At 51.4% G+C, this 25,200-nt stretch overlaps 1 protein-coding gene across 5 annotated transcripts; it reads right to left on the bottom strand.

Moving 5' to 3' along the window:
• Positions 1-4,456: 4,456 nt before the first annotated feature.
• TSKU (tsukushi, small leucine rich proteoglycan) lies at positions 4,457-24,898 on the bottom strand. 5 transcript variants are annotated; one of them, XM_074572317.1, is made up of 4 exons: positions 24,736-24,898; positions 22,022-22,104; positions 9,494-9,672; positions 4,463-7,895 (listed from the first exon to the last, which is right to left on the bottom strand). In XM_074572317.1, exon 4 carries the CDS (start codon positions 7,886-7,888, stop codon positions 6,830-6,832), a length of 1,059 nt encoding a protein of 352 aa, XP_074428418.1. In that variant the 5' UTR covers positions 7,889-7,895; positions 9,494-9,672; positions 22,022-22,104; positions 24,736-24,898; the 3' UTR covers positions 4,463-6,829. The 5 variants fall into 5 exon arrangements, with proteins under 5 accessions (XP_074428417.1, XP_074428418.1, XP_074428422.1 ...); XM_074572321.1 differs by lacking the exon at positions 24,736-24,898 and adding an exon at positions 22,755-23,338; XM_074572316.1 differs by lacking the exon at positions 9,494-9,672 and having other exon boundaries at positions 4,457-7,895; positions 24,736-24,885.
• Between the last annotated feature and the right edge of the window lie 302 nt (positions 24,899-25,200).

Raw genomic sequence — 25,200 nt, 5'->3', positions numbered from 1 at the left:
TTTTGTGGTCATGCCAGAGCTCTTTTCCACCCCTGACCCTCTTCGTTCCCATCATACCTGGTCCTGTCCCAGGTGGTGAGAAGAAGGTGTTGAGATGGAGGTGTTGAGGTGGTTCCTCTCAAAGACTTACTGAACAAAATGGGTATTGAACATACTCCAGCTTCTTGGAGATGCTTGGAGAGCATCTACCATGGGAGAAAAGAGAGGCTAATGTGAACTGAGGAAGCATCATTAACAATACAAGGACTTCAGGACCACAGGTCCAAGGATGACCCCAGTTGTCAATGGAGACCTACCAGTGCAGGTGTCAGCTCTGGTGATACAGCGCTTGTCTTTCAGGATGTGTTCTAATCTAATAGTCCAGCACCTCACAGTCCTACATACATTTATCTTCACAGCAGCCCAACCAGGGCTGAGTTGTAGGTTATAAGTAGGCAAGATGCTTAGATGTACTTGGGAGCTTTCAGTCCACCTGTTTTGAACCAAAAATAGATGAGGACATCACTCATAGAGTCCAGATACTGTTGTGAAGAGGAACTCAGAGTGCTCACTGTGCAGTGCACCATGCTCTTCTTGCTGCGCATTTCTGCTGGCGGCTGCCTGGCCACCTGATGGGTTGGTGCAGATCACCGATTTGTCTGAAAACTGGTCTTTTCTCTTTTCTTGATACAGTGAAGGGCTGCACAAATGCTGGCTTTGATGTAATGGAAAGGAGGGTCAGGGTGACCTCTCTCCTTTGCCCTGCAGTCACAGGGTGACTTTAACTACCCGTGGAAATGCACCTCGGAAAGGTTGTCCTTCATGTGCCCAAGCCCACCCAGAAAGTCCAGCATGGTAAAGGGACTTGAACCTAGTTTCTGGGTGAGTGACCCATAACCTGTGGCCCTTCCTTGGTCCTCTGTGGGCTGAGAATGCACCATGGTCTGCCAGGACATCGATGTTACATCCATCTGCCAGGCTCTTGGCCATCTCTGGACCATTCCTTTACCTGCAATCCCCTCCAAAATTAAGAGGCAGCTTGATCCCACCAAAATGCATCATCACACCCCACTTAAGCAGCATGCCACCGCCAGCATCATCACTGGTAAACAAACACCAGCTCTAATGTGCTGGGCTCCCATCCAAAGGGGCTCTGGGAGGAAGAAGCCACGTGTTTCCTTTAACCTACAATAAAGCGAAGCAGTTCAAAGAGAAGGAAAAGGAGGTTAATGATCTCTTTGAAATGTAGGTTCAAATTCCCAGCACAGCCCCAGTCAATTACCAGCAAGCGCTGGTGACACACATCCATCGGTGACACACATCCACCGCTAAGGAGGAAGAGGCAGGGAGCGCACGTGGCGCAGGCATCCAGGGGTTAAAGGACATCACCACGGTGGTGGGAAAATTTTCTGGGACAAAACTGTGGTTTTTTTTCAGGCTGATTCATCCCCCTGGGGTGCACCTAGAGGGGAGGCAGGACCAGGGGAGGGGACGGAGCTGGGCAGGGTGGCAGCACGTCCCCCCGCCCAAACCCCCTTTGCAGCTGGCAGGGGATTTTTGAAGGATGCCCAGCGGGCTGCTGCTTTCTCCTGGGTGGCTCCTCCCTGGCAGAATGAACCACTTTTTTTTTAATGCCGTTAATGAAAGGCAGTGCAGGGGTGGGGATGGGGCAGGAGGGGGGCGGGTTTGTTCTGGCACTGTGGGACGAGTGCACACAGGCATACAAATGCTAGGAGACAAAGGCTGTGATTAAGGGCCGGTGCTCCAACTCCCTGCTTATTACAGCAGAGGATTTATCTGATGGCCTAGTTTCATCTTCAATTTTCCACCTTTTAATCAGGTTCCCAGGTCCGTTTGGCCACCCAAAAAGGGAAGGAAAGGGATGTCTCAGGGGTGATGAGGCAAGAGTAACGCTACGGTGCTGCCTCTAGAAACGTGTATGAGACAGGGGGTTTGGCTGCCCCAAAGCTTTCCCAGGAGGCAGATCCCGGGGCATCCAGAAGGATTATGCGCAGCCACGCAGCATTATTTTCTGGCATGGCAAGAGTGCATCCGCTCTTTGCAGCCTGACCAAGTCAGGGTGTGTGGAACAAACGTGCTGGAAATAAAAACCTCCTGCAAAATGGAAAATGTGCAGAGGAGCAGCTATTTTTAAGAGGGCCGGCACCTACTGCTGCTATGAAGTCAGTCACATAATCAGTCAGCAAGGGACTTCTGTAGGCTGGCAGCTGACAGCCAGGAGAAACAGCTCCAGCAGACTGGCGATAAGCAAATGGGAGCTTTTGGGTACCAAGAGGTGCGTGTTTTGAAATAAAGAGAAGAAGGTTGTCCTGTGCTGCCCTGGGCATGAGGCAGATGGGGGGAAGCAATCTTCGGTGTCTTTCCCAACATGCTGGGAAGGGGGGGGTGAGACGCTGAGAACTCCCCGGGGGACAGAGTGCTGCAAGCAAATGCCAGCTCAGCCACTTCTTCCCCCTCCCTAACCCAGCCTATCCTTATTGCCCGGCCTTTGCTGAGGTTTTCCTGCTTCTAAAAATATTCAGCCTCTAATTAAAAAGCCCATCTTGCTTGCCAGGGCAAACGTATCTGGCCGCAGAGCTGAGCTGGTCCTGGAGGCAGCCAGAGCTTAAAGCTAACCAGCCTGGCCGCCTTTCCTGGCACGGGTGTCTTGGGGTGATGTCTGGCACCAGGGTTTAGTCCGTCACGCCGTGTTATCAAGCTGACAGCAGCTTTAGGAAGCTGGCATGAGGGCCTCCTCAAATTTTCCAAGCCTGAAGCCATCACGTGCCTTTTCCTTCTCTGTGGGGACATTAGTGCTGTGTTTCAGGCATCTGGGTCCCATGGTGGAGAGGGATGCATGTGTGGGCGATGCAGGGGTTCGTGCTGCTGATGGAGGCTTGCATGCTTCTTCCCATGCAGAGGGCTTCGGAAAGGCTGTTTAAATAATAAAAATCGCTAGCAGAATGAGAGGAAGGTAAGGCAAGGGGGCAAAGGGGTACTGGGAGGGAAAAGGTCCAGCACGGCGCTGGAACATCATATAAGTGGGGGACTCGCATGGAAGTGGGAGAAGCAAGCTTCAGACCTGTTGCTCCCTGGGCAGTGTCCATCCCCTGGCAGACTGGGGCAGCAGGACACTCTCCACCTCTACAACTGAGCCTGTTGTCCCAGGGCAGGAGGGATCCCATCCAGAAGGAGTCCCAGAAGGAGTGGTGGTGTAGCCTAATGTTCACAGCACGCAATGGTGGACACCAGAGGAGCAGTTATCTCTAAGGGTTGGTGATGGCTTTTCCTCTACAGTCCATAACAGTGCTGGAAGCAAGATCTGGCCTCTCCTGGAGATGTCTGCCTCCAGGTTACGGTCTGATCAAACCTTGCAGTCCTGGAGGATGGGGCAGTTTGAAAAAGCAGATGGAGAAACAACAGCCTCTTCCAGGCAGCCTGTAGCTCTGTCTGCCTGGATGGAAGATGCAGTTGTCCCTTCAGGCTTGGGAGGACCTGGAATGCTGCAGCTTCCCGGGGGCGGTTTCCTCACTGGGACTCTGCTTGCATCACTTTTATACACAGCACTGAGAAGTGCTTAAAATTAAATTTGCTGTTTAAGAGCAGGCAAAGCCCTCCAGAGATGTTTCTATTTATTCTTTGCTTGCAATGGCTCTGCATGCTCTTAGCCCCCCACGCAGCAGCCCCCGCTCCTCAGAGAGCGGTGCTGAGGCTGGACCACGTGTATCTCACTGATGAAAGCTCTGCGGTCTGGCAGAGTGCAGAGAGTCATAGGATCATGGAATCATAGAATCACAGAATGGTTAGAGCTGGAAAGGACCCTAAGGATCATCTAGTTCCCTCACCCCTGCCCTGGGCAGGGACACCTCCCACCAGACCAGGTTGCTCCAAGCTCCGTCCAACCTGGCCTTGAACCCCTCCAGGGATGGGGCAGCCACAGCTTCCCTGGGCAACCTGGGCCAGGGGCTCACCACCCTCACAGGAAAGAATTTCTACCTAGTATCTCATCGAAATCTCCCCTCTTTCAGTGTAAAGCCGTTAGCCCTCATGCCATTCGCTTCCTCCCACCCCCATGGTCTCGTGAAACAGCTTGTGGGCTCTCCCCACATCACCCACTTGGCAAATCCAGCCTTTCATCCCTAGCAGACTGTGTCCCAGATTGGCCAAACCCATGAAGAGACCTCCACCATCTCTGACAAGCTTTGGAGCAGATCCTGGAGCAGGAAATTTGCTCCAGATACTCTTGTGCTGCTTCAGTGCCACACGTCCATAATTTCCTTTGAGTCAGCCAGTGAAGTTCTCAAGCCTTTCTGCCAATGTGGAGGCCAACAAGCCACCCCTAGTTTGGAGATACAACACCCATAAGGCTGGTGGGGCTGAGCCGGGCAAGGAGAGAAGCCGCGTTGCACTTCGGACCCAGTGACAGCTGCCGCCTTCCCAGCGCTAAGGCAGTAAATCCGGGGGATCCGGGTTTATTCTCCTCCAAATCACTTTATTATATTGTGAGTAATCACAAAGCCTTACAATGCTGCAGACGTTCTTTAAAAAAAATACAACAACAAAACAACAAACTAACACAGCGACGGTATTTGCCAGCTTTTGCTAAGACTTGTTTAGCTAGCAGCTAGCGAGAGATTACACAAGGAAATCTTGCAGTCTTCAACTGGATTGTCACATTGGGTTTTGAACTTACCACAGTGGCACAAAGACAGTAACTTTGACAGTATACGATCCCTGTAACATTTCATCTACGTACAGACTTATAAAATTAAACAACTTTCTTTTTAAAAGTTACATTTTCTGCCAGCAGAAAAGAATTCTCTTAAAAAGGCAAGATCCGCTAAAAAAAAACCCTTTCCTCCCAAACTGCCCCCGTCTTGCGCTGCAGTTGGTTGCTGTTCCCCTCCAGATCCCGGCCTGTAGGCAGTCACGTTGCCTTTTTAAGAAAATCGACATGTTTCTTGTGATTGTGAAGGCTGGTTGAGCATTGCAAAGGCTCAGGAGAGGGGCAAAAGCCCCAACACCGAAAGAAAGGGTTAAAATCCCACCCTGAGGTCCCCAAACAACTCACTGAAAAGGAGACGGATAAAAAGGTGGGAGAGGGATTTCAGTATCCAAAGTGAAATGTTGAGTCTGGCTTTTATGGGCCCAATGGGTTTCAACCATCCCTAGAGACAACTGCTTTGGGCAATAGGGTTTCCGTTTGCAAAGGCCTTTGGGGGTGTGAGGACGAAGCCTGAGCTCCTCCCAACACTCCTAAGGAGGGCTGTCGTTTGGGTTTCTATCTGCATCACCTTTGCATGGACCTCCCTAAATCAGTTTCAAACGTTGAAGGTCACCCTGATGCAAGGCTGGGCTTAGAAACCAAGCTGCAGATCAGCCCGAGCAGGACCCCCATTCACAACGTCCCTTCCAATCCCCAGGAAAGAGTGTGCCAGATGTGGACCAGTCCTCAGCAGACACCTCCACTGCAGGAGCTCCTACAAACAAGGCTTCACACATGGCATGGAGTCATTCTGTGCTGCCTTCCCCTGCTTTCTCCTAGCCTGAAGAAGAAGAGGGACAAGACATGCTTTGCCAGCATTTCAGCAATGGAGGAAAAAATGAGCAAACCTCTGAGGACCAGGCTTTTTATCAGATTTCAGTCGGCAGCCAAGGAGCTGTGTGAGAGAAAGAAAAAAGCTACAACCCTGGAAAATAAACCCCAAGATCTTTCCCCTGATAGGCAAAGCGCTCCAGGGTCACAGGCGTCAGTGCTAATTCTTCCCCTGGCACGTTCTGGGGAGCGTTTTGGCACTGGAAATTGCCTCACGCGCGCCCAGCTGAGTCACAGATGTTGTGTTCAGATGGGGAACATCAGCATGGAAATAGCTTACTCTCACGTCCTCTGAGCCTGCGTCTTGGTTTGATAAGGTTGTCAAACGAGAATCTGTGTCAAAGTTTTCTTCCAAGCTTCCCCAGAAAGGGAATGGGGATTTTTTTTTTTAAATTTTTTTTTTAAGCTTGGCTACACGATCTCTTCACTTCGCAACTCAGTCGGTTTGCTTCGTTGGAGGTTGGTTCCTGGGTGAGAAGTGGCTGTTGGCAGACCCCTCTGCTTCCCTTGCTCTGTTGCGCATCGGCTCTGAGCAATGGCTCGCTAAGGTTAGAAAGACAGGAGGCTGCCAAGGTTGGACCTGAAGTAATTAGACATGAAAAGGGTAGAGATGGGAAAACAGGGAGCAAATTGTGGGAAAAGTTCTCGACTCACTCAATGTTCATTGCACACCTATGCAAATAACATGTAAAAACCAGCACATTAGGAGTACCCTGTATTCAGGTTGGTCTGGAAATGTTTCTTCAAGGCTGAAAGTGCATGACAGGGAACGGAGTGCTGCTAATGAAGGCAACAACCAGAAGGCACTTCTTGGGGAGTAATAATTAAAAAAAGGATGATGCACGGGTTTGTAAGCAAGCAGCTACGGAGTCGGTACATTTTGGCGTGTGCTCTGGTGAGACGTAGCTTTGCTCCTACAAACGCGTCTGGGGCATGAAGGTTTGCTCCAGACCGACCATTCTGCCCTGGGACCTGCAGAGCAGCTCGGTCCCCCTTGTCCAGCGTCACCGCTCTTGAGCCAACGGGCTGCGTGCAGGACCTCAATGCACCTGGTAAAATTGGGACCCTGCAGATGACGTGGGGCCAGGATTTGAGAGTTTATAAAATCCACGAACAATCAAGTATTGGCATATACAAATATATAAATTATTGACAGTTTTACAAAAGGCACACTGCAAGCCATCTCAGTCCGACACCTGTACAAATCCCACGGCCCCCCGCCCTCCCTTCCCCACACCTTCTCCCCAGCTTTCATCACGAAACGTAAGGTGCTGCTGCTACGGACCCGTGGCTGTCGTGGCAACTGAGGACCTCTTTTTTGGTCAGCCCGATTTGTCGGTGGTACTGTCCTTCTTTGATGGTCTTAAGACACTGTATGTTCTTCCCCAAGGTGATGCTTTTGATGGAAGGCAGGTATTTCAGCGCAGTCTTTGGCAAGGATGACACACCTGTCCCAGAGAGGTTGAGCTCTTGTAGGGAGTTCAGACCAAAGATAACTTCAGCAGTCAGTGACTTCAAGTTGGGATTGATGGATAAATCCAGAACCTGGAGGGCTGGTAGTTCCTTGAAGCTATAAGGATTTAATTCTCCAAAGCCACGCAGGCCACTGAGGGATAAATGAATCAAATCTTTCAGCCCTGTGAAGTCTCCTTTCTCAATCTTGACTAGAGGGTTCCCGTCAAGATTTAAGTATCGGAGAGGAATCCCTTGAAGGTTTGGCACAGACGTTAGCCTGTTTCCAGAAAGATTTAAGTTCTGGATGTTGGGGATGCTCTTTTCATGGTGCCTCGTAATTGTGCTCAGCATATTATTGGATAGATCCACATTCAGGGGTTTTCCTTGACCTTTTGAAGCAAAAATGTCCACAGCTATATCCAAAAGCTTGTTATTGCTCAAATCAATGTCACCCAAAGGAGAACTGGAGAAACAGTCCTCCGGGAGGACTTCCAGAGAGTTATGACTCAGATCCAAGGACTCCAGGTACCGAAGCCTGGAGAAGGTTGTGGAGGAAATCTTGGCAATTTTGTTGTAGCTCAGGTCAAGGCTCACCAAGGTGGTGTATCCAGGGCCAGTAAGCATCGATTCATTGATTGTTTCCAGTTTGTTTGATGACAGATCCAAGTAGGAGGTATCCAGAGGGATTGGGACGGGAACAATGTGCGAGCCTATTCCACTGCAGTCCACCTTGGTCAAGCTAAAGCTGTCAAAGAGACCAAAGCTTTCCACTTCACAGTGGCAGCCGGGGAAGCAGGTTTTGGTGGTACCAAAACAAGGAAGGAGAAGCAGGAAATTGAACCAGGCCAGGAACTGCATTGTTGACCTGGAAAACAAGACAATAAGAAAAGAGATTTAATTGCTGTAGAAGTTACTTAACTGAAGATGTGTAACAGTCTGAGTTGTGCAGTCTTCTCCTCTGTCTTTCTAAAGGGATAAATTAAGTACACCCTTAAATAGCATGGACGTCCTCCTCTTTATCTCTCATATTGTGAACCCCATTGCAAATTTAATGGAGAAAAAAATATTGGGCTAACAGTCTTTGCAGATATAATGAAGTTGGCACAACTGGAAATTCACCATAAGGACAGTAGGCTGCCTTCAAGCAAGATCTATCCAACAGGCATCCTTTTGGCTGGACCACGGAAGAAGCTAAATGACAGCTCCAACCCTGAGTCATTTTACAGCCTGGTGAACTTCAGCACACAGAGGTCTTCATGTCAGGGCATCCATGTGAGATTTGGGAGTGCCAGGTTCCAGACCCTGCATTGGAGAAATCATGTAGGCTGTGCGCCCAGTGGGAGCCTTAGGTGTCCAAAACCCTTATCAAGAAAGGAAAAACCAAACCTCCATTCAAATTTCTTATAGATGACAAAGATAACGGCATCATCAGAACATCATCCAGGATGAACGGCTAGAAAGGCTAGCTACCTCCTGGACAAATGGCCAGCACGTCTCCCTTGCTTAGACTTCAGATGCAAATTTAGAAGTGTTTAGGTAGGTAAGATCATTGCTTTATATCAGGTGGCTCAAACCCACCCTCCTTGGGCTGGTGCTGGAGCAGAGGAACCATGAACTGCTCGGTCTAACCCAGACTGTGCTGTGGTGGCCCCAACCTCCTGCACAGTCATTAGTGGAGAGAGCCAATTTGTTTCCTATAGAGCCTCTGGGGAGTCTTTGCTAATTACATTAAGTATTCTCTCTGATTAACAATGACAGCAAGCAAGGAGCTCTCTCCATCCCTCTGGGTTTGACCCTCCTCCATCTAAGATGTTTCTGTCTCTCCATTGTCATAGTCAAGGAAGGAAGAGAGCTGATGAGCACCTCTCCAGCTTTGCTGGACCTCTTCAGATCACATCATAACGACTCCTCCGCACAACTGTGGGCAACAGCAGCTGCGTGATTTCAAGAGCCAGCCAAAAAAGCTTTAGCTCTGCATCTCTGGGGAGGGTAAATTGGAGCATGCCAGCATCCCCACAGGTCAGCAGAGGCAGCAAGAGCTGCCCTCGCTGGTTCCCATTGCAGTCATGGGTGACAGCTCCTCATGCCTTACAAATGGTCTCCAGGAGGCCGGCAACAAAAACTCCCACCGAACCAGGCAAGCAGACCCACCAGCACCACTCTTTGGCTACGCTGCTGGCGATAAACAGAGACTCACGTGCCAAGCACTCATTTAGCCAAAAAAACCCCAACCCAATCCCCTTTAAATGCATGTTCCTGTCCCCATCTCAGCCCCACCACCCCCCCACCACCCCGGTCTCTATTCTCACCTTTCCCGCAGCTGTTTAAAAGCACTTCATTAACCTCCTTGCAGTATCATCTTTCCCACACAGCCTTTGATCTGGCTGAGATGCCTTCCCCCCAGCCCCTGCACCTTCCCAGGACCATTTCCTAGAAGTTCACACTTCATCTTCCCTCACCTACCCCTTGGCAGCAGTTTCTCTCCCTTTTCAGCGTGGTCTTCTTGGCCCTGCTCTCCTTCCCAGGAGACCAACCCAGGGACTACGTGCCAATGTGCAACAGAAGTGCAAAGGGGGAAAAGCGTTGCAAAAATATTGTCCTGATCACCGATACAAGTTGGCTGGTGGTAACTCCCAGACCTCCTGCAAATAGAGAGCAGAGATTGGGACTCTGGCCAAAGAGCCTGCAACCAAAGCGTCGCTAACAGCCAACGCGCAATCCTCCAGGGTCCATTATTCTACAGAAACAACAGAAAATCAGTAAGATGAGCCCTAGTTGCAGCCCATCTCGACTATTTCTTGAGAAAACACATGTGTGTGCAGAGGGAACGCAGGGGGTAGTGCTCCTTTCTGCAGGCGCAATTCCAGATATCCCTTTCCTAATGGCATCAAGGCTGATCCCCTCTCGTTCTGTGCAGACAGACCATAGCTTGCTCCCTTCTTCAGTCCCTCCTAAACTAAAATTTACATTTTTTTCATGAAGCTGCATTTGGAATGCACTGAAATGTTTTATTACCAGGGGAGATTAGAGCAGTGGGGAGCTCTTTGGGAACTCAAAAAGCAAAATCCCAAATGTTAAATATTTCACGTACAGGGAAGTACCTGCGTTAGTGTCAGCTCAGTCTACTGGTATTTCTCCTCCCAAATCCCACCCAGTGGCTATTCCCACCTCATCTCTCGACAAGGAAAGCGCCTCCTAACTTCTTCTTCAAAAACCCAGCTCAGTTCCTCATGGCTTCCCATTGACTCTGGTGGGAGGTGGATCAGACCCCAGCAGTCCAAAACACATCAGTGTGAGACTTGGCTTTCTGAGCACTGCTAAGACCTTCGTGGGCTCCTGATGGGCCACCTGAAGGAAAGCAAGAGGGCAATCTCCAAAGTCCTAGTTTAACTGGGAACAAACATTTTAATAGGGCCTGTAGCAATAGGACAAGGGGTAGTGGTTTTAAACTAAAGGAGGGGAAGTTCAAACTAGATACAAGGAAAAACATTTTTACAATGAGGGTGGTGAAACACTGGCACAGGCTGCCCAGGAGGGAGATGCCCCATCCCTGTAAATATTCAAGGTCAGGTTGGACAGGGCTCTGAGCAACCTGATCTAGTTGAAGATGTCCCTGCTCATGGCAGGGGGTTGGACTAGATGGCCTTTAATGGTCCCTTCCAACCCAAGCCATTCTGTGATTCTATGAACTGAGAGGAGAATCAAAGCCAGTGCTGGGCTTTGATATGTGGCTGCTCAAGCTCCTTTTGACATGGGAATTCTCTTCCTGATCAGCCTCAAAAATGATCGCCAGAAGTGAGCAGATACAGCGACTCCCACTGCAACATCCATGGCACCAGCCAGCAGCAAGCATGAAACTTTATGCAGATGAAATGCAGTACACAAAGCTCAGCTTAGGTACTTGCACAGCATTTATTGCCTCTTCCCTCCTCGCAGCACTGCCCCCAATTCTCCCTTACTGGCTCTGCAATTGCTTTGCAGATGAGATGCAATCCATTACCACCAGTTAAAAACTCCCTCACGGAGCAACAAGAAACATTCACACAATAACAAGCCCCTTGGCCAATATCTCTGATAAAAGATAGGAGAAATAAAGGCACTGGTCATCTTCTAGTCTACGAAAAAGACTCCTGCAGTGCTAGATAATCAACGAAGAGCTTAGTCAGGTACAGGCATGCTTCATCATCATATGGCGCAATCGATAGCGCTCTTTGAAATGGGGAAAGAAACATGCCGCAGGCATTTACAGTTCATCTGTGTACAGCGTGCACTTGAAACCGCATCAAATTGCCTTTGGATTGCTGCCTACGAGCTGCTCTGTTGATAAAGGCAGGAAGCCAAGGCATCCCCTCGTAAAAGGAAGATGAGTTATCCTCCTGCAGCACTGGGGAGATTCACCTGGAGGAAACACCACGGGCCAGAAGCCACCAGCCCCATCACCTGGGACGGCGAGGGGAAAGCCACCAGGAGAAAACAGCCTGCTTTCAAGATGGTTCAGCCATGACCTCCTCTTTTCTATGGTTGTTGTGGTGTGGAGAGATCCCAAGAACAAATTTTGGCCACTTGACTGCTCTGGAGGGCTCGTTATACCCACTGATTTCAACAGGACCTGCTGGGGGTGCAGCATCATCCCCCACATTTCAGGTGCCCAGAGTGTCCGCAGGGCTCTTGTCTTTCTACCTTGCTCATCCTTTCTGCACGCCAAGTATCCTGAGACAACCCCAAGGAGACACAGCGGTGGCTAATGGAGCACCAGCAGGGTGCCAGCCTTCTCCTCCAAATTCCACATCTCTCCCTGAGCCTGCAGATGCCCCGACACCTGCTCCCTCCTCTGCTCATCCCCAGCACCATCACGTGGCAGGACCCAGGTGGAAACCTCACACTGAGATTTCTCTGCCAAAAAAAAAGGGTAAAATTTGATTTTAAAACCAGCCTGCAGAGAAAAGCTAGGTCTCAGCTGATGGCTGGGGAGGTGGGAGGGAGGAAAGCCCTGTCACTGTGTTGTTGCAAATTCACTCTTCTCATTGCACTTGATTTCCTCCTTCTCCGCTTCCTTAAAGACTTTTCTCACTGTCTTCCCTGATCCACAGATGAGATTTTGCCACCTCGTTACAACCCAATGGAGATGTGCTAACACGTCCCACCTTGGATGGAAGCCCATTGCTCAGGGACTGGTCCCCGCCTCGGGAATGTGGAGATGAAGAAGATGCTACCTAAGCTACCTCCGGTTGCCCTGGCAACCACCAAGCTGGAAATCCCTATAGCCAAAAATCAAGGACTAATTAAAAAATAATAAAAGGGGGAGGTGTTTGAAAGTTCTTTGTTTGATGGAGTCAGGAAACAGACAACCCTGTTCTTCACACTTGCAACCCTCAGCTTCCCTGAACATGCCACTTGGCAAAGCATCGGCTGAAATGCAGCTGGAGTCAGGGCTGAAGACCTAAAGTCACCCAACGAAGCTTAAGGTACATGAGTAAGAAGTGCAGAAATCCCAGGTTGTCTCTATGGTGGGGTGAAGAGAAAGAAATTGCTCCAGAAGGGGATGAAACCCACCTAAGGCCAGACCCATCCTTGCAGATGCCCCATCTCTCCCTTGTCCATGGTGGAACAGGATGCCCAGTCTCCCTGGGGTACTGCATCCTGCCCCATCCCTGGCTGCATTTTCCAAACCCAAGTCTCGGCCAGCAACCAGCTGCACCCAGGATGAATCAGTTCCGCTCACTCATCCAACAAAAAAACCCCTATTCTTCCTTTCCCCCCTTCGGTGGGTCAGTTTTCCAGCAAATCCATCTGCCCAGCCATGGGGTTACACAGGAATGGGGAAAAGAGGACCCATCTTTTCAACAGCAGCCCACCATTAGAGCAGATCAGGTATGACATGAATCCCTGCATGTCTTGCTGAACAGATCCTGGTAACTTCCATTTTTTTTTTCTGCCAAGGTGCTGCTGGATTAATTCTGGATTAACAACAAATAGAGCAACCTTTAAAGGAAAGAGGCAAAAAGGAAGGGCTGGACTCTGCCTATCCCAAATAGAGTTGCTGCTCTAGCAAAGCATGATGGAATTGCAACTCCTTCAACACCCTTTGCAACACCCTTACTAGCAACGATATTTCATCAGGGGGAAGAGCTGGGAATTGTCTCCTGTCTCTTGCATCAGCCAAGTGAAAAACAGCAAAGTCTTTATAGCAAGGCCCACAAAGCCCACTTGGCTGCATTCGCTAATTGGGGGCAGGGGAAAGGGAAAGCTATTGGAAAGCGAAACAAGCTGCATAGGTTATGACAGAGGCCATAAATCCTCCAGACTGGGGAAAGAAAAAAAAAAAAAAAAAAAAAAGATGAGATAGTTGGCTCTTTCTCTCTTTGAATACTTGGGAGGCTCCAAGAGGCAGCTGGGATGGTGGCTCCAGCAGATTGCTCCGGAGCACCAGGATGCTCTTGAGTTGCTTCTCCCACAACAAAAGCGCTTCAGAGACCTCTTTGTGTCTTTGTGTTTGTTTTTTTTTTTTTCTCCATTAATTATTCTGTAAAATAGGAATAATTACCGACTAAAGCACGGCACTAGCAACAGCTACACTTTTCCAGTGCGGACTCTCCCGGGCTAAGTCCAAATGAGGCCACGGAGGCAATCGCAGACCGGTCTCCAGATCCCACGCGCTGGCGCGAGCAGACAGCAAAACTGCCTCAAACCAGCCTACAACCAGAGACTACTAATCCCTTAACTCGCAGGCACACACCCCTCACATGATAAAGAAACTGCTGCCGACAAGGTTACTCTCTTTTTTCTTTTTTTTTTTTTTCTTTTTCTTTGTGTGAATCCATTGAAAGTAAAGGTCATCCAGGCTTTTGCTCTGCCTGCTTCAGACTGGCTCTTCCCTGCAGAAGGGGTCCCCACATGCATGCAGCAAATAATTGTGCTTACCCCTCTCTACAAAGCTTATTAAACCAATTAGTGCTTCCTCACAAAGGAGTTCTGGTGTAAATGGGAAGGGGGCTTTCTGACCCATTTGTTATTTTGGGGGTTTTTTGCTGGTTTGGGGGTACGCTTTGCAAATACCGGCCCTGGTTTTATACGCAGCGTTTGTGACTTCTTGGATTTAAGGAGAGGAGAGCTAATGAGAATCCAAGAAGTATCTGCTGCTTGGGTTTTAGCATTTGCTTTGGTGGGTTTGGGGGAGTCCAGTGGAGTTACTCTTGGTGTCAGTGGCAGCAGGATGAGAATCAGTCCCTTGGCTCTTCTAAATTCATCTCGGTTTAATGGCGCCCTCCATCAGGAGCCATTGCACAAGTCACTTTTGGGTGATAAGTTATCGCCCTTCACTTCACGCTGGTGGTTTTATCTGCTTAGAGAACAGAGCCATCCTCAATCACTCCTCAGGATATAGAGAAGGGGATGTGCAACCCCGTCTTTGCCTTCTCCTCACCCTATTTCCCCCACCAGTGTGTGCAAGCAATTGGATGGGGGAAACTCAGCCACTGGGGCAGCGGCTTTAGCCCTTATGGCTCAATGTAAAGAGACAGTGAAGGCCTGAACAGGAGCTAAAACCATCCTGCCAGTGCCTGAACACTTTTTGTTTGATCTTCCCGCTCACTGGGGAAAATCAGAATTAAATACAGGGAATGAAAAAAAAAAAAAAGAAAAAAAAAAGAAAAAAGAAAAAAAGAAAAAAAGAAAGAAGAAAGAAGAAAGAAGAAAGAAGAAAAAAGAAAAGAGAAAAGAGGAAAGAGAAAAGAGAAAAAAGAAAGAAAAAAGAAAAAAGAAAAAAGAAAAAAAAAGAAGAAAAAAGAAGAAAAAAAAAGAAAGGAAAAAAAAGAAAAAAGAAGAAAAGATGTATCTATGAATTCCTTTCCACTTTAATGATTTCTAATAATGGATGTAGAAGCACCTCCTCGGCATTCAGTCAAGAGCCCCACCACCAAAGGGGGAGTTATTAGCAAGTAATTAACCCAGGGTATCAAGAATCTACATTACCAGGCTATGGAAGAAAAATACGCAATAGGCACCAAACTGGGGACGGAAAGAAAATGTCGTCTCTCCTCTGTCAATGCAGAGCCATTGGTTGTATTTAAGGCAGGCCGGGGGTGTGGCGTGATGGGGATGGGTGGGCTCAGGATGGGATTTCTCCTCTCTGACCTGTGTGTCCCCAGGCATCACAGGAGGTAGCCAAGACAAGCAGATCTTGAACCAATGGCTTCTTTGCTCTGCAGAGAGCTTTGTCGCCACCCAAGTGATTTTAAGAGGGGACCAAACTGCCACAAAGAGAGATGAGACCTGGTCTAGTGGGAGGTGTCCCTGGCCAGGGCAGGGGGTTGGAACTAGGTGATCTTTAAGGTCCCTTTCAACCCAAACCATCCTATGATTCTACAATTCTATGAGATGCTGCTCACAGATCTGAACAAGAACCACATTGCTCTGCATCAAGTCTATCTTTGCAAGACTCGAATCTCACAAAAAACCCCATGGAATCTGAGGTTTGGACAGCCAGAATGGCCAAGGAAGGCAAAAACAAGACGTCATTCCTCATTTTCGCAATATCTCAGTTGGCTTTTCTCAGCTCCGGACACAGAGAAACTGCTGAGCCAAAACCACAATGATTAACCACCATCCCACTGATTCTCTCCATCCTTCAGGGAGATTTTCATAGACGTTACAGGGGACGAGATAGAGGAGATCAGCGAGAGCGAAGCCAAGTTGTTAAGCATCAGACACATTTCATAACCCCAAAGCCAAAACGCCCCTCAATCCACCACATGGGCTGCAGAGAAGACATATGGGATTGATTAAGAGGGAACCCAGCACCTCCAAACCCTACAGCTTCACGCTATGGGGTTGTTTTCAAACATATGACGTGCCTTGCTCAGCTGAAACAGCCTCTGCTGTATTTTTTTCCTTTAAAGTAAAAAAAAAAAATTAAAAAAAAATCCTTTATTTTTAAAAGAAATGGAGAACCCTATTAAAATAATCTTTGCTCCAACTGTTAATGTCACAAATCCCATCTGCTTTGCAAGACGCCATGGGTAATTTATCATCCTCGTGTTTAAACAGCTAATAGTTTATTCCACTTATGCAATCCCTCCCCCCCGCCCTCCCCCAGCATCCCTCATCCCCCCTCAAGGAGGAAATCAAGGTGCGGTGTGGTGTGTTTTTGTCTCTGACAAAAGGAAACCTGTGCGGGCAGGTCTGCCAGCCCATACGGCAAGTTCCAGCTGATTTACATCCGCGGCTGAAATACGGACAATTTCTGCCGCCCTGAGAGCTCCGTGCCTCGAAAAGCCGCATCTTGGAAGCAAGCAGCAGCCCAACTCCCGGGAATTTCGCCTCAAGTGGGAAAAAGTCGGTGCTACCTCCAGCATGGGCAAATTAGGAATTAAATCTCAGCCGCAGCAGGGTTTTGCACAAAAATCCCCTTTCCCTGCTCAGCCCAGGAAGCTCTCATGTTAATGGCGGTTTTATTTGAGGTGGGGGAAACAGTCTCCCGTGGCTTTTTGAAAGCAATTTTGCTCGCCAGCCTCACGCCGAGCTGTGCTTGTGCCCGGAGGAGGCGTTCCCAAAAGGAAATGAAGTTTGCTGAGCCTCCGGCGTGGCTGCGGGCAGGGGAAGGCAGGCACTGGGGCAGCGTGGCACCTCCCGGCAGCAGCCCTATGGATTCATGGGGCTTACTGGGAGCAGAGGGGATGCGAGCATCCCGGCCCCACCGTTACTGCCTGGCTATGCCAGCTGCAGGACCACTCAAACTGGGAGCATCGGCAGCCACACACCGGTTCATGGAATCACAGAATGGCAGGGGTTGGAAGGGACCTCTGGAGACCATCCAGTCCAACCCCCTGCCAGAGCAGGGTCACCCAGAGCAGGTGGCACAGGAATGTGTCCAGGTGGGTTTGGGATGTCTCCAGAGATGGAGACTCCACCACCTCTCTGGGCAGCCTGTTCCCAGGCTCTGGCATCCTCAAAGGAAAGAAGTTTTTCCTCGTGTTCAGACAAAATTTCCCATGTTCAAGTTTGTGCCTGTTGCCCCTTGTCCTGTCACTGGGCACCACTGAGAAGAGTCTGGCCCCATCTTCTTGCCACCCACCCTTTAGCTCTTGCTGAGCATTGATGAGATCCCCTCTCAGCCTGCTCTTCTCCAGGCTGAACAGCCCCAGGGCTCTCAGCCTTTCCTCAGCACAGAGATGCTTCAGTCCCTTGATCATCTTTGTAGCCTCCGCTGGACTCTCTCCGGTAGTTCGCAGCAGCCCGGGATGTACGGGATCGAACAAAGCGTCCACAAGGGATGCAGGAGCTCAGGGCTTTCTCCTGCTGCAGCATTACCCCAGGGGTGACCACCCCAAAACTTTTAACCCCCTGAAAGCTCCTGCTTCCCATCCGTCCTCTCTGCTTTTTAACCATGAGCATTTCCAGGAACAGGAGGTCTCGCTGTCCCAGCACTCGCTGAGCCTAACACAGACCTCATCTCAGCCAGGAACACAAATATTTTCTTAACCGCCTCAAACTCGGCCCAAACAGGATCTTTATCATAAACCCAGCGACAGATCCCAGAACGGGAGGTCTCCGTTGCAGAGGAGTTATTTTGGCACAAATAGGTTTACGAACCAGCCCTTCAGTGCAGCAAAGGGAGAGGTTTACACCTTAGTTTTACACCAGCCCTAACGCATTTTGCTGTAGAGGGACCTGGTGAAGCCACCAGCAGATCCCCATCCACCATCCCCGATGCCCAAGGGCTCACCATGATGCACGGAGGGAGGCTGCGAGTACCCAGGCTTTCCTGGGTACCAAATCACAGCAGGAACCTTGGTAGCATTAAACCCTCCTTCTTCGGGGCTGCATCCCCCTTTGCAAAAGATCAACTTAAAAATGATGGATCACATCTACAACGTTGGGGTTGCATGTGCTTCCCCCTCTTCTCCGACCGTTCCTGGTGTCAGGCTAAGAAAGCCAAGAAGCTGACATGAATTTTTAAAGCATAAAACACCTGAGGCAGGGCCGTATTTCTTAGCAGGTCAATTATTGAATGCTGAAATGACCCTAGCAAGCTTTTGCTATAGCCTCAGCCCTTGACAATCCTCTCCCACACCTGGCCCCCAAACCCAGGCGGTTCCTATCTCAGCTCCTGCTACAACAATACTTGTTCGTAGCACTGCGGCTCCCAGAGACATGATATAATTCAGGAGGAATGCACTCTGGGACCAACACCATATGCCAGGCCAGTGGGAAATGTTAAGAGGTGCAGCACGGGGAGAGGAAACCTCCTGTCCATGCCGGACGCTTCGTGGTTTTAACTGATAATAGAGCTGCTCAGCCGGATCACGGTGGCCAGCTGGGGAATGCCATGTGCCATGCGTGTCCCTGGGATGCCACATGCCACATCCCACCCCAGGAGAGCGCAGGTTGCAAGGACCCACCAGCAGCTGCCTGGTCCATGAGGGAAAGGCACAACGTCTGTGGATGTACCCCACATCCCCGGCGTCGTTTGATTTCAGCCACCCCGGTGGGCTGGTTTGAGCTGCAGAAGGACTACGCTGCATGGATGGACATGGATGGGTTCCCCTGGAGAGGATGAGCTGGGCAGGGGGAAGGAAGGAAGAGAGAGGAGGGATGGTGCCAGGCGAAGGCGATACCTCCCGGGGTGGCTGGAACTAGATCAGGGGGTTGGAACTAGATGATCTTCAAGGGCCCTTCCAACCTAAACCATTCTGTGATTCTATATGATGCCTCTGCCCTTCCAGGTGAGACAAGGGAGCGAATAGCTCATAGCAGCCCCATCATCCTATATCTCTAAGGTCTTTCCAGCTCTTTCTCCTTAAAACAGAGGTGGCTGCAAACCAGGTGTCCAAACGCTGCCTCTGATGGCATGTCTTGGTCATGGTGCTCTGCCTGGTCCCAGCAAGCAGAGGCAGCCAGCACTGCCTGAAATCATGCAAAAAGAAGAGGGGAAAAGAATTTCCCCCCAGCTGGGCAACGCCTCCAGCCCTGGCAGAAGGATTTTAGGAGGACTCCATGCAGCTTTAGCTCTCTGAAACAAAGCAGCTCCCAACCTCCCTTCTATCAGCCCTGCGGGGCTGTTGGCTTCAATAGGGGAAGGCAAAGCGAGGAGGCAACACTATGCTGGGTGCCCCTCGGCATCGCCCCAGCCTGCCCATGGCTTCTTTGTGGGCTTTTTATTTATTTTTGTGGCTGTGGGTTTGTTTTTTTTTTTTTTCCATGCACAATAATCTCCGGGCCTCTTTGCCGCCTGTGGCTCTCAGCGTGCAGCTGCAGACCCTCCACCGAGGAGATAATAAATACAATCCTGGCCGTTATTGTTGCAAACAGCACAGCTGGAGGCTCCCGTCTCGTTCCCCTCCCGGCCTTTCTTCCCCCCTGCCCAAATAATTCTTGCAACGTGACGCTGCGAACAATGAATGCCAGCAAAATCTCTCGGTGGAGCATCAGCTGGAGCTTCAGGAGCTGCCTCAACCCTGGCGAAGCGTGTGAGACATTCGCTACGCCCAGCAGGTCTCCGAGAAGATTTGGGAAGGGGGGATTTGGGGAGGGGAAGGGGGTCTGGGTAAAGCTGACAAAGGGTTTAGCAGCAGGGCATCATCCCCACCGCGGTTCCCAGCCCAGATGCTGCTCAACTGCCCCAGGGATGTGATGTTGTGGCATCTCCTGAGCTCTTAGCCTGCCTTCCCTGGCACAGGATCCTCCAGTCCCTCTTGGCTGGCATGGCATCTTGGAGACAAAGATCATCTAAAGTAGGTTTGGAGAGACACATTCCCAGCAGGACCCATTTCTCACTGATGTTACCACGAGTCCCCATTCATGTGCCTCCATTTCCCTCCTGACACCTTAAGGTTGACAAACCCCAAGGCCAAGAGGTCTTCATTCCAGTGTGGGGATGGAGGTGCCATCTCCAAGTTCAAATCTCAACAGCTTAACTGGGAATGGAGCACAAGCCAAGGCACCTTGGTCTCACCCCATAGAGAAGCCCCTTGCCAATGCCACTGCTGCCACAACGGGTCCAGACAAATGCCACCACTGTCCTCATGCACCATGCCCAGCTCCTGCCTTGCCTGGACACTCCGGGGACACCAGCCCTGCTTTGCCCTTTGCAAAATGGGCAGCCAGGCTGGGGGACATGGAAAGGGATGTCTGGGAAGGTGGTTGTGCTAGAGAAATATCTAAGCACCTCTCAAATCAGTTTTGTGGACTCTAAACCCTGACTGCCAACAGCAGACCTGCCTCTCCAGGGACCTCTACCCACCCATGCTGCTCACCTCCCCTGCCTCCATCCTGTCCCCATCCCTGTCCCCTTGTTTTTGACGCAGCTCTGTGACACTCCTGCCATGCCATGGAGATGCCACAAGTCACCCAGGACACACACAACCATCTTCCTTTACCATTTAATCCTGTATTAAGCCACCTCCTAACCCAATTTGACCTGATTTCACTCTACCTGACCAAGAGAGTAAGAATTCCCAAATTACAGCATCCTCATAGGTGTCCTCTGTATGGACTACACGGTGTTGGCCCCTTGCACCCCGTTTCTTACCCCAAAGCCAGGGGAGGTCACTGTGTTGCGAACACAGAGATAGGGACATCACCGTGGGACATTCAGGGACAGCCGGTGAGAGCAATGCTCTCCCCTAATGCATGATACTGGCCAAGTTCAGAGTTACCCTCTGAGCCTCCAATCCTCTGAGCTGGAGACCTCATGCAAGAGGCGGCAAAGCTTCGATCCTGGGTAGATACAGGGGCTGCACCTTGGGTGGGAACTGAGCCTTTGCACTGGGATTAAAGGTATTTAGAGGAAAGATCTCCTCCACCCTGCTGAGTGAAGCTTGGCCTCGCCGTGCGCCCTGCTACAGACATCTCATTCTCAAGGATGGGAAGAAAATGGGCGATTTTGGGGTCAGGGACGTGCCCTGCCCCACGTGGAGAACTCTGCGCACATTTGTCACTTTAGATGTGATGGGGTTGAGGAATCACGTCTGGTTTGACCCATTTGCCACAGCAGGGCTTTGCCTTTACGTCTCAGTTTTTCCTGACAGGGGTTATCTTATTGAAAGTCAAAAAAAAAAAAAAAAAAAAAGAGGTCCTTATTTCTCTCACCACCCTTGAGCTTGAGCTGCCGGGTGAGAACCAGGGGAAAGGAAAGGAGTGAGCATCACAGATACACGGACAGCTAAAGAGAAGCAGGAGGGGGGCAAGAGGAAGGAAAAGAAAGCCCACAGATGCCGGCACTCAAGACATTACACACAGCACATGGCCCTCCGCTCAGTGACGGCAGAGATAAAAGCGCTTTTTTTCCAGTTTGCCACCACTCCGACAGGCAGATTTCCAGCCTGGTTAATGCAAGGCAGGAATGTCCCGTGCTTAAGGCAGCCAGGTTGGTTTAATCTCCTGCAGAGTCTGCGAGCCTGGGGGGGGCGGGATGTGGGGTGGAGGGGGGGGTGTGTGATTCTCAGAGCACGTATTTGCTTCTCCCCCCCCACCCTCCCACACCAGGAATACTCCAAGAAGGAATGATGGAAACTCCCAGGAAATTGAAAAAAAAAAAAAAATCAAATATATATATGTATGTATAAAAAAATTGCAATACAAGTGAAAATCTCAGGGCTCCCCGGCAATGAATGGCTGAGCCGTTCATACATTCGCCTCGATGGGCCCAGGTGCCAAGTTTTAAGACAAGAAACGGCTTGCTCGAGCCAGCCTTTATCTCTTCCCGGCCCTCAACATCTCAGCGTTCGGAAGTTTCTTTTGATAGCCTGCCAGGCGGCCAGCGCTGCGGCTACCGCGCAGGGCCCGGGGGTCAGGAGGGCTGCCGGACAAGGATGCCTTGTCTTATCCCACCCTCCAGCCTCTCCTTCTCCCCACCAGCCAGCTGACAAGGGAGGAGGAGGAGGAGGGAGAAGAGAGTGAAAGAGGAGGGGGGGAGGAAGAAAAAAAAAAAAAAAAAAAAAAGCAGTTAGGGATAGAGGGAAAACTCTAAACCTCCGTAAGACAGTGGCTTACCTTTTTTTCCCAGTTCTGTCTCGCACCGGGGTGGCAAACACTGCTGGTCACTGCGGGGCTGGGAGAGCACAGGACGCTTTTTCCTATATTTAAAAAAAAAAAAAAAAAACAACAAAAAACCAAGAGTAACTTTTGCATGTTTGTTTTTTTTTATTTTACAGCTTTTTCTCCCTATTCCCTCCCATCCGTTCAATGCTGCTTTATTCCTTGCACTCAATCTTAAAGAACAGGGGTGCAGGAGACCCCTCACCCCGACCCTGCAGCCTTCCCTTGCCAGTCCACTTCGCCGCTAGAAATTAATGTCCCCTGGGATGTCCCTCATGTCATCCGGGCATTTTGTAATTGTTCCCCCCACTGCTGCCTCCGCCAGCAGCTGCTCGAATTCATTCACAAACCAGCAGCGTCTCCCCGCTCCAGGATGCTGCAAGGGAAAACCCGCCTGGGTGCTGCCACCCAACCTCCTGCCTCCCCCCCCTCCTCCGGTGCCGAGCATCGCTCACCCCGCGCACCCACTGCCTCCGGAGAGGGACCGGGCGACGACTGAGCACAGGTCAGGGCCTCGATGGGCCATTTATAACCCACAGCACCTCCTGTGTCCTCTCCGGGATGGGGACTGGCTTCCGTGGGTTGAGCGGGGACACGAGCCCTGTGCCAGCGCGGTGGCAGACACTAACCCGCCGCCGGTGGCCAGCAGCCAGCCAAGTTTGGGCTGCAGATTCACCCAGGGACGTACCAGGCTCCCTCCGGTCCTTTCAGCATCTAACACATCCAACGTGCTCCTTATTCCCGGAGAGATCGGTGAGGCGTTGGTCTAACCCTGCCTTTCCAAAGCCTCTTCTCCCAGTATTTGCTCCGCTCTCTACCGCTCCAATAAAACCCTGCGCTCCAATAAAACCCCGTGAGCTTCAGAGCAGCGATCAATGCGATATTTCAGCGCAACGCCAGCCATCAGCACGGGCAGGCTCTCTGCAGAGCAATGGCACAGTGTCCACCCAGACAAGTTTCCTACTGTAACTTCAGTGAATGCGGTTATTCAGGCTAACGGCAACCGATTTATCATGGCAGACACCCGGGCAAAAAAAAAAATAAAATAATCTTTCGACTGGGGCGGCTGGAGGCTCCTCGCCCGGCTGCCAGGATGAACGCCGTGTGCTCGGCCCGGCTGGCCGTGAGCTCGTTACACCCGGGCTCAAAGGTCTTCGCTGCCACCGAATTCCGTTCGTTAACCGCGATGGAGAGTCGGTTAACGGCGGCGATGCCACTTCCCCACAGCTCTGTCCTCGCCGCCCTCCTCCCAGCCTTCCCGCATCCCAAGCAGAGGAGGAAAGTTGACGGACCCTTTTGTTTCCCGAGAGCTGGCACGTGTTGTGGTTTAACTGGGCTAATAAATCTGCCGTGGTCTGCGCCTTTTAATGACTGCAGCGTTAATAACAAGTTTCCATGGAGCTGCTTAAAAGTTTACAGGGTGTGTGCGTTATCAGGGGAACCCCGTGCTTTCTGACCTCCTGCTTCAAAAGTCACAACCAGCAGCTTTTTTTTTTTTTTTTTTTTTTTTTTTTTTCTATAAGAGAACAAATAAATCTTGGTCTGCTTCCTCTCCCTTCCTGCCCCCCCCCCCCCCCCCCCCCCGCCCCTCAACACACCTTCCCCTCCAGCTTAATCCATTTACAGGCATGGGAAATTCCCAGGCAGGGAGCTTTGCCCTGCCTTTATCTCTGCAACCCGGGGGAGAACCCCCCCACACCTCTTTTGCACCTTCCAGCCTGGTCACCCCATCCAGGTGACCCCCCCTTTAAGCTTTATCCCCCTCCCTTCTCCTTTTTCCCCCTTACCTTGGGCGAGCTGCGAGCCTCCCAGCACCAAAACCCGACCAAAAAAAAAAAAACCCCTCTCTCCTCTCCCCCTCCGCCGTGCTGGGAGGGGAGGGCCGGGAAAAGGGGGAGTGGGGAAGGGGTGGGGGGTGGAAGGGAGGGGGGGGGCTAGAGGAGGGGAGACAGGGAGCCCTGTGTGAAATCAAAGCCCCGAAACCGGGCACGGAAGGCGGTGCGGAGCCTCCAGCTGCTGCTCGGATTACTTTGCAGCCGTGGCAATCCCAAGCACTCCACAAAGCACCATTCCACCGGGGGTGAGGGGAAGGGAAGAGGGAAGAGATCCCGGCTGGAGATTCTTCATCCTCCGGGGAGAGGGAGCCGGGATGGGGGCGGCTCGTACGCACCCGCTGCACCCCAAAATTCCCCCTTTGGGAAAGCCAGAGATGTGTGTGTGGGAAAGGAGTTTAACTCCATCCGAGACCTCTGTCCTCCCCCCAAACCGTACTCGAGGCGTTTTGCAGCCGATGCCCCCCCCCCCCCAACCTCGCACCGCCGAGCCCCCGTGCGAGGCAAACTCATCACGCCAAAAAAAGTTTTCACGCTCGGAGGTTTGGGGGGCACCCCAGCAGACACCCCCAGGGCTAGCTCTGCGCATCCCCGGCGAGGCTCAGCCCACCCCCATCCAGCGAGCCCCCCCCCCCAAAAAAAAAAAAAGATAATTTGGGGGTGATGGGCGGGGGGGTGGGGAACTACAACATCCTGGGGCTCTGCACACCCTGCGAGTTTGGGGAGGGGATGGGGGGCGGCAAGGAGGGACCCACCGGGACCGGGGAGGGGCCGGGGGAGCGGCGGGCAGGGACTCACCGGGACCGGCGAGGGGATGGGGGGCGGGGGGGGACTCACCGGGGCGGGGGTCGGTTCCCACGGCGGGGCGGCCGCGGAGCGCGGGTTCCCACGGCGGGGAGCGGGCGCCGCCGGGAGCCGGCAGCAGCGAGGCTTGGGGCCGGGTGTCCCCTTCTTCCCTCCTCCTCCTTCCTCCTCCTCCTCCTTCTCGTCCAAGGCGTGCAGCTGGCCGGGCAAGCGGGCTGCCCCCTTCCCCGCAGGAGGAGGGAGGAGGGAGCTCAACAGATGGCTGCACACAAGGGAACATCTGGGAGGAGGAGGAGGAGGAAGAAGGAGGAAGGAGGCAGGACTTGCGCTCGGCTGTGCCACTCCTGAGCTGGCAGACCCTCCTTATGGGGGAAAAAGGGGGGGGCGTCAAGCCGGCTTTGCACACACACCCGCACACACACTCCCCCTCCCTGCTGCTTTGCATCCCTCCTGGGTAAAATCCCTTTATTGTCCCTTTGCTTTCTCGGGGATCACTCC

The sequence above is a fragment of the Larus michahellis genome, chromosome 1 (assembly GCF_964199755.1).
Source record: "Larus michahellis chromosome 1, bLarMic1.1, whole genome shotgun sequence".
Lineage (NCBI taxonomy): Eukaryota > Metazoa > Chordata > Aves > Charadriiformes > Laridae > Larus > Larus michahellis.
Note: the sequence above shows the minus strand (reverse complement) of the source record. Positions and strands in the feature narration are given on the sequence as shown.

Excerpts from the sequence above, each read along its gene's own strand:
- TSKU (XM_074572317.1), bottom strand. The coding sequence starts at position 7,888 with ATGCAGTTCCTGGCCTGGTTCAATTTCCTGCTTCTCCTTCCTTGTTTT.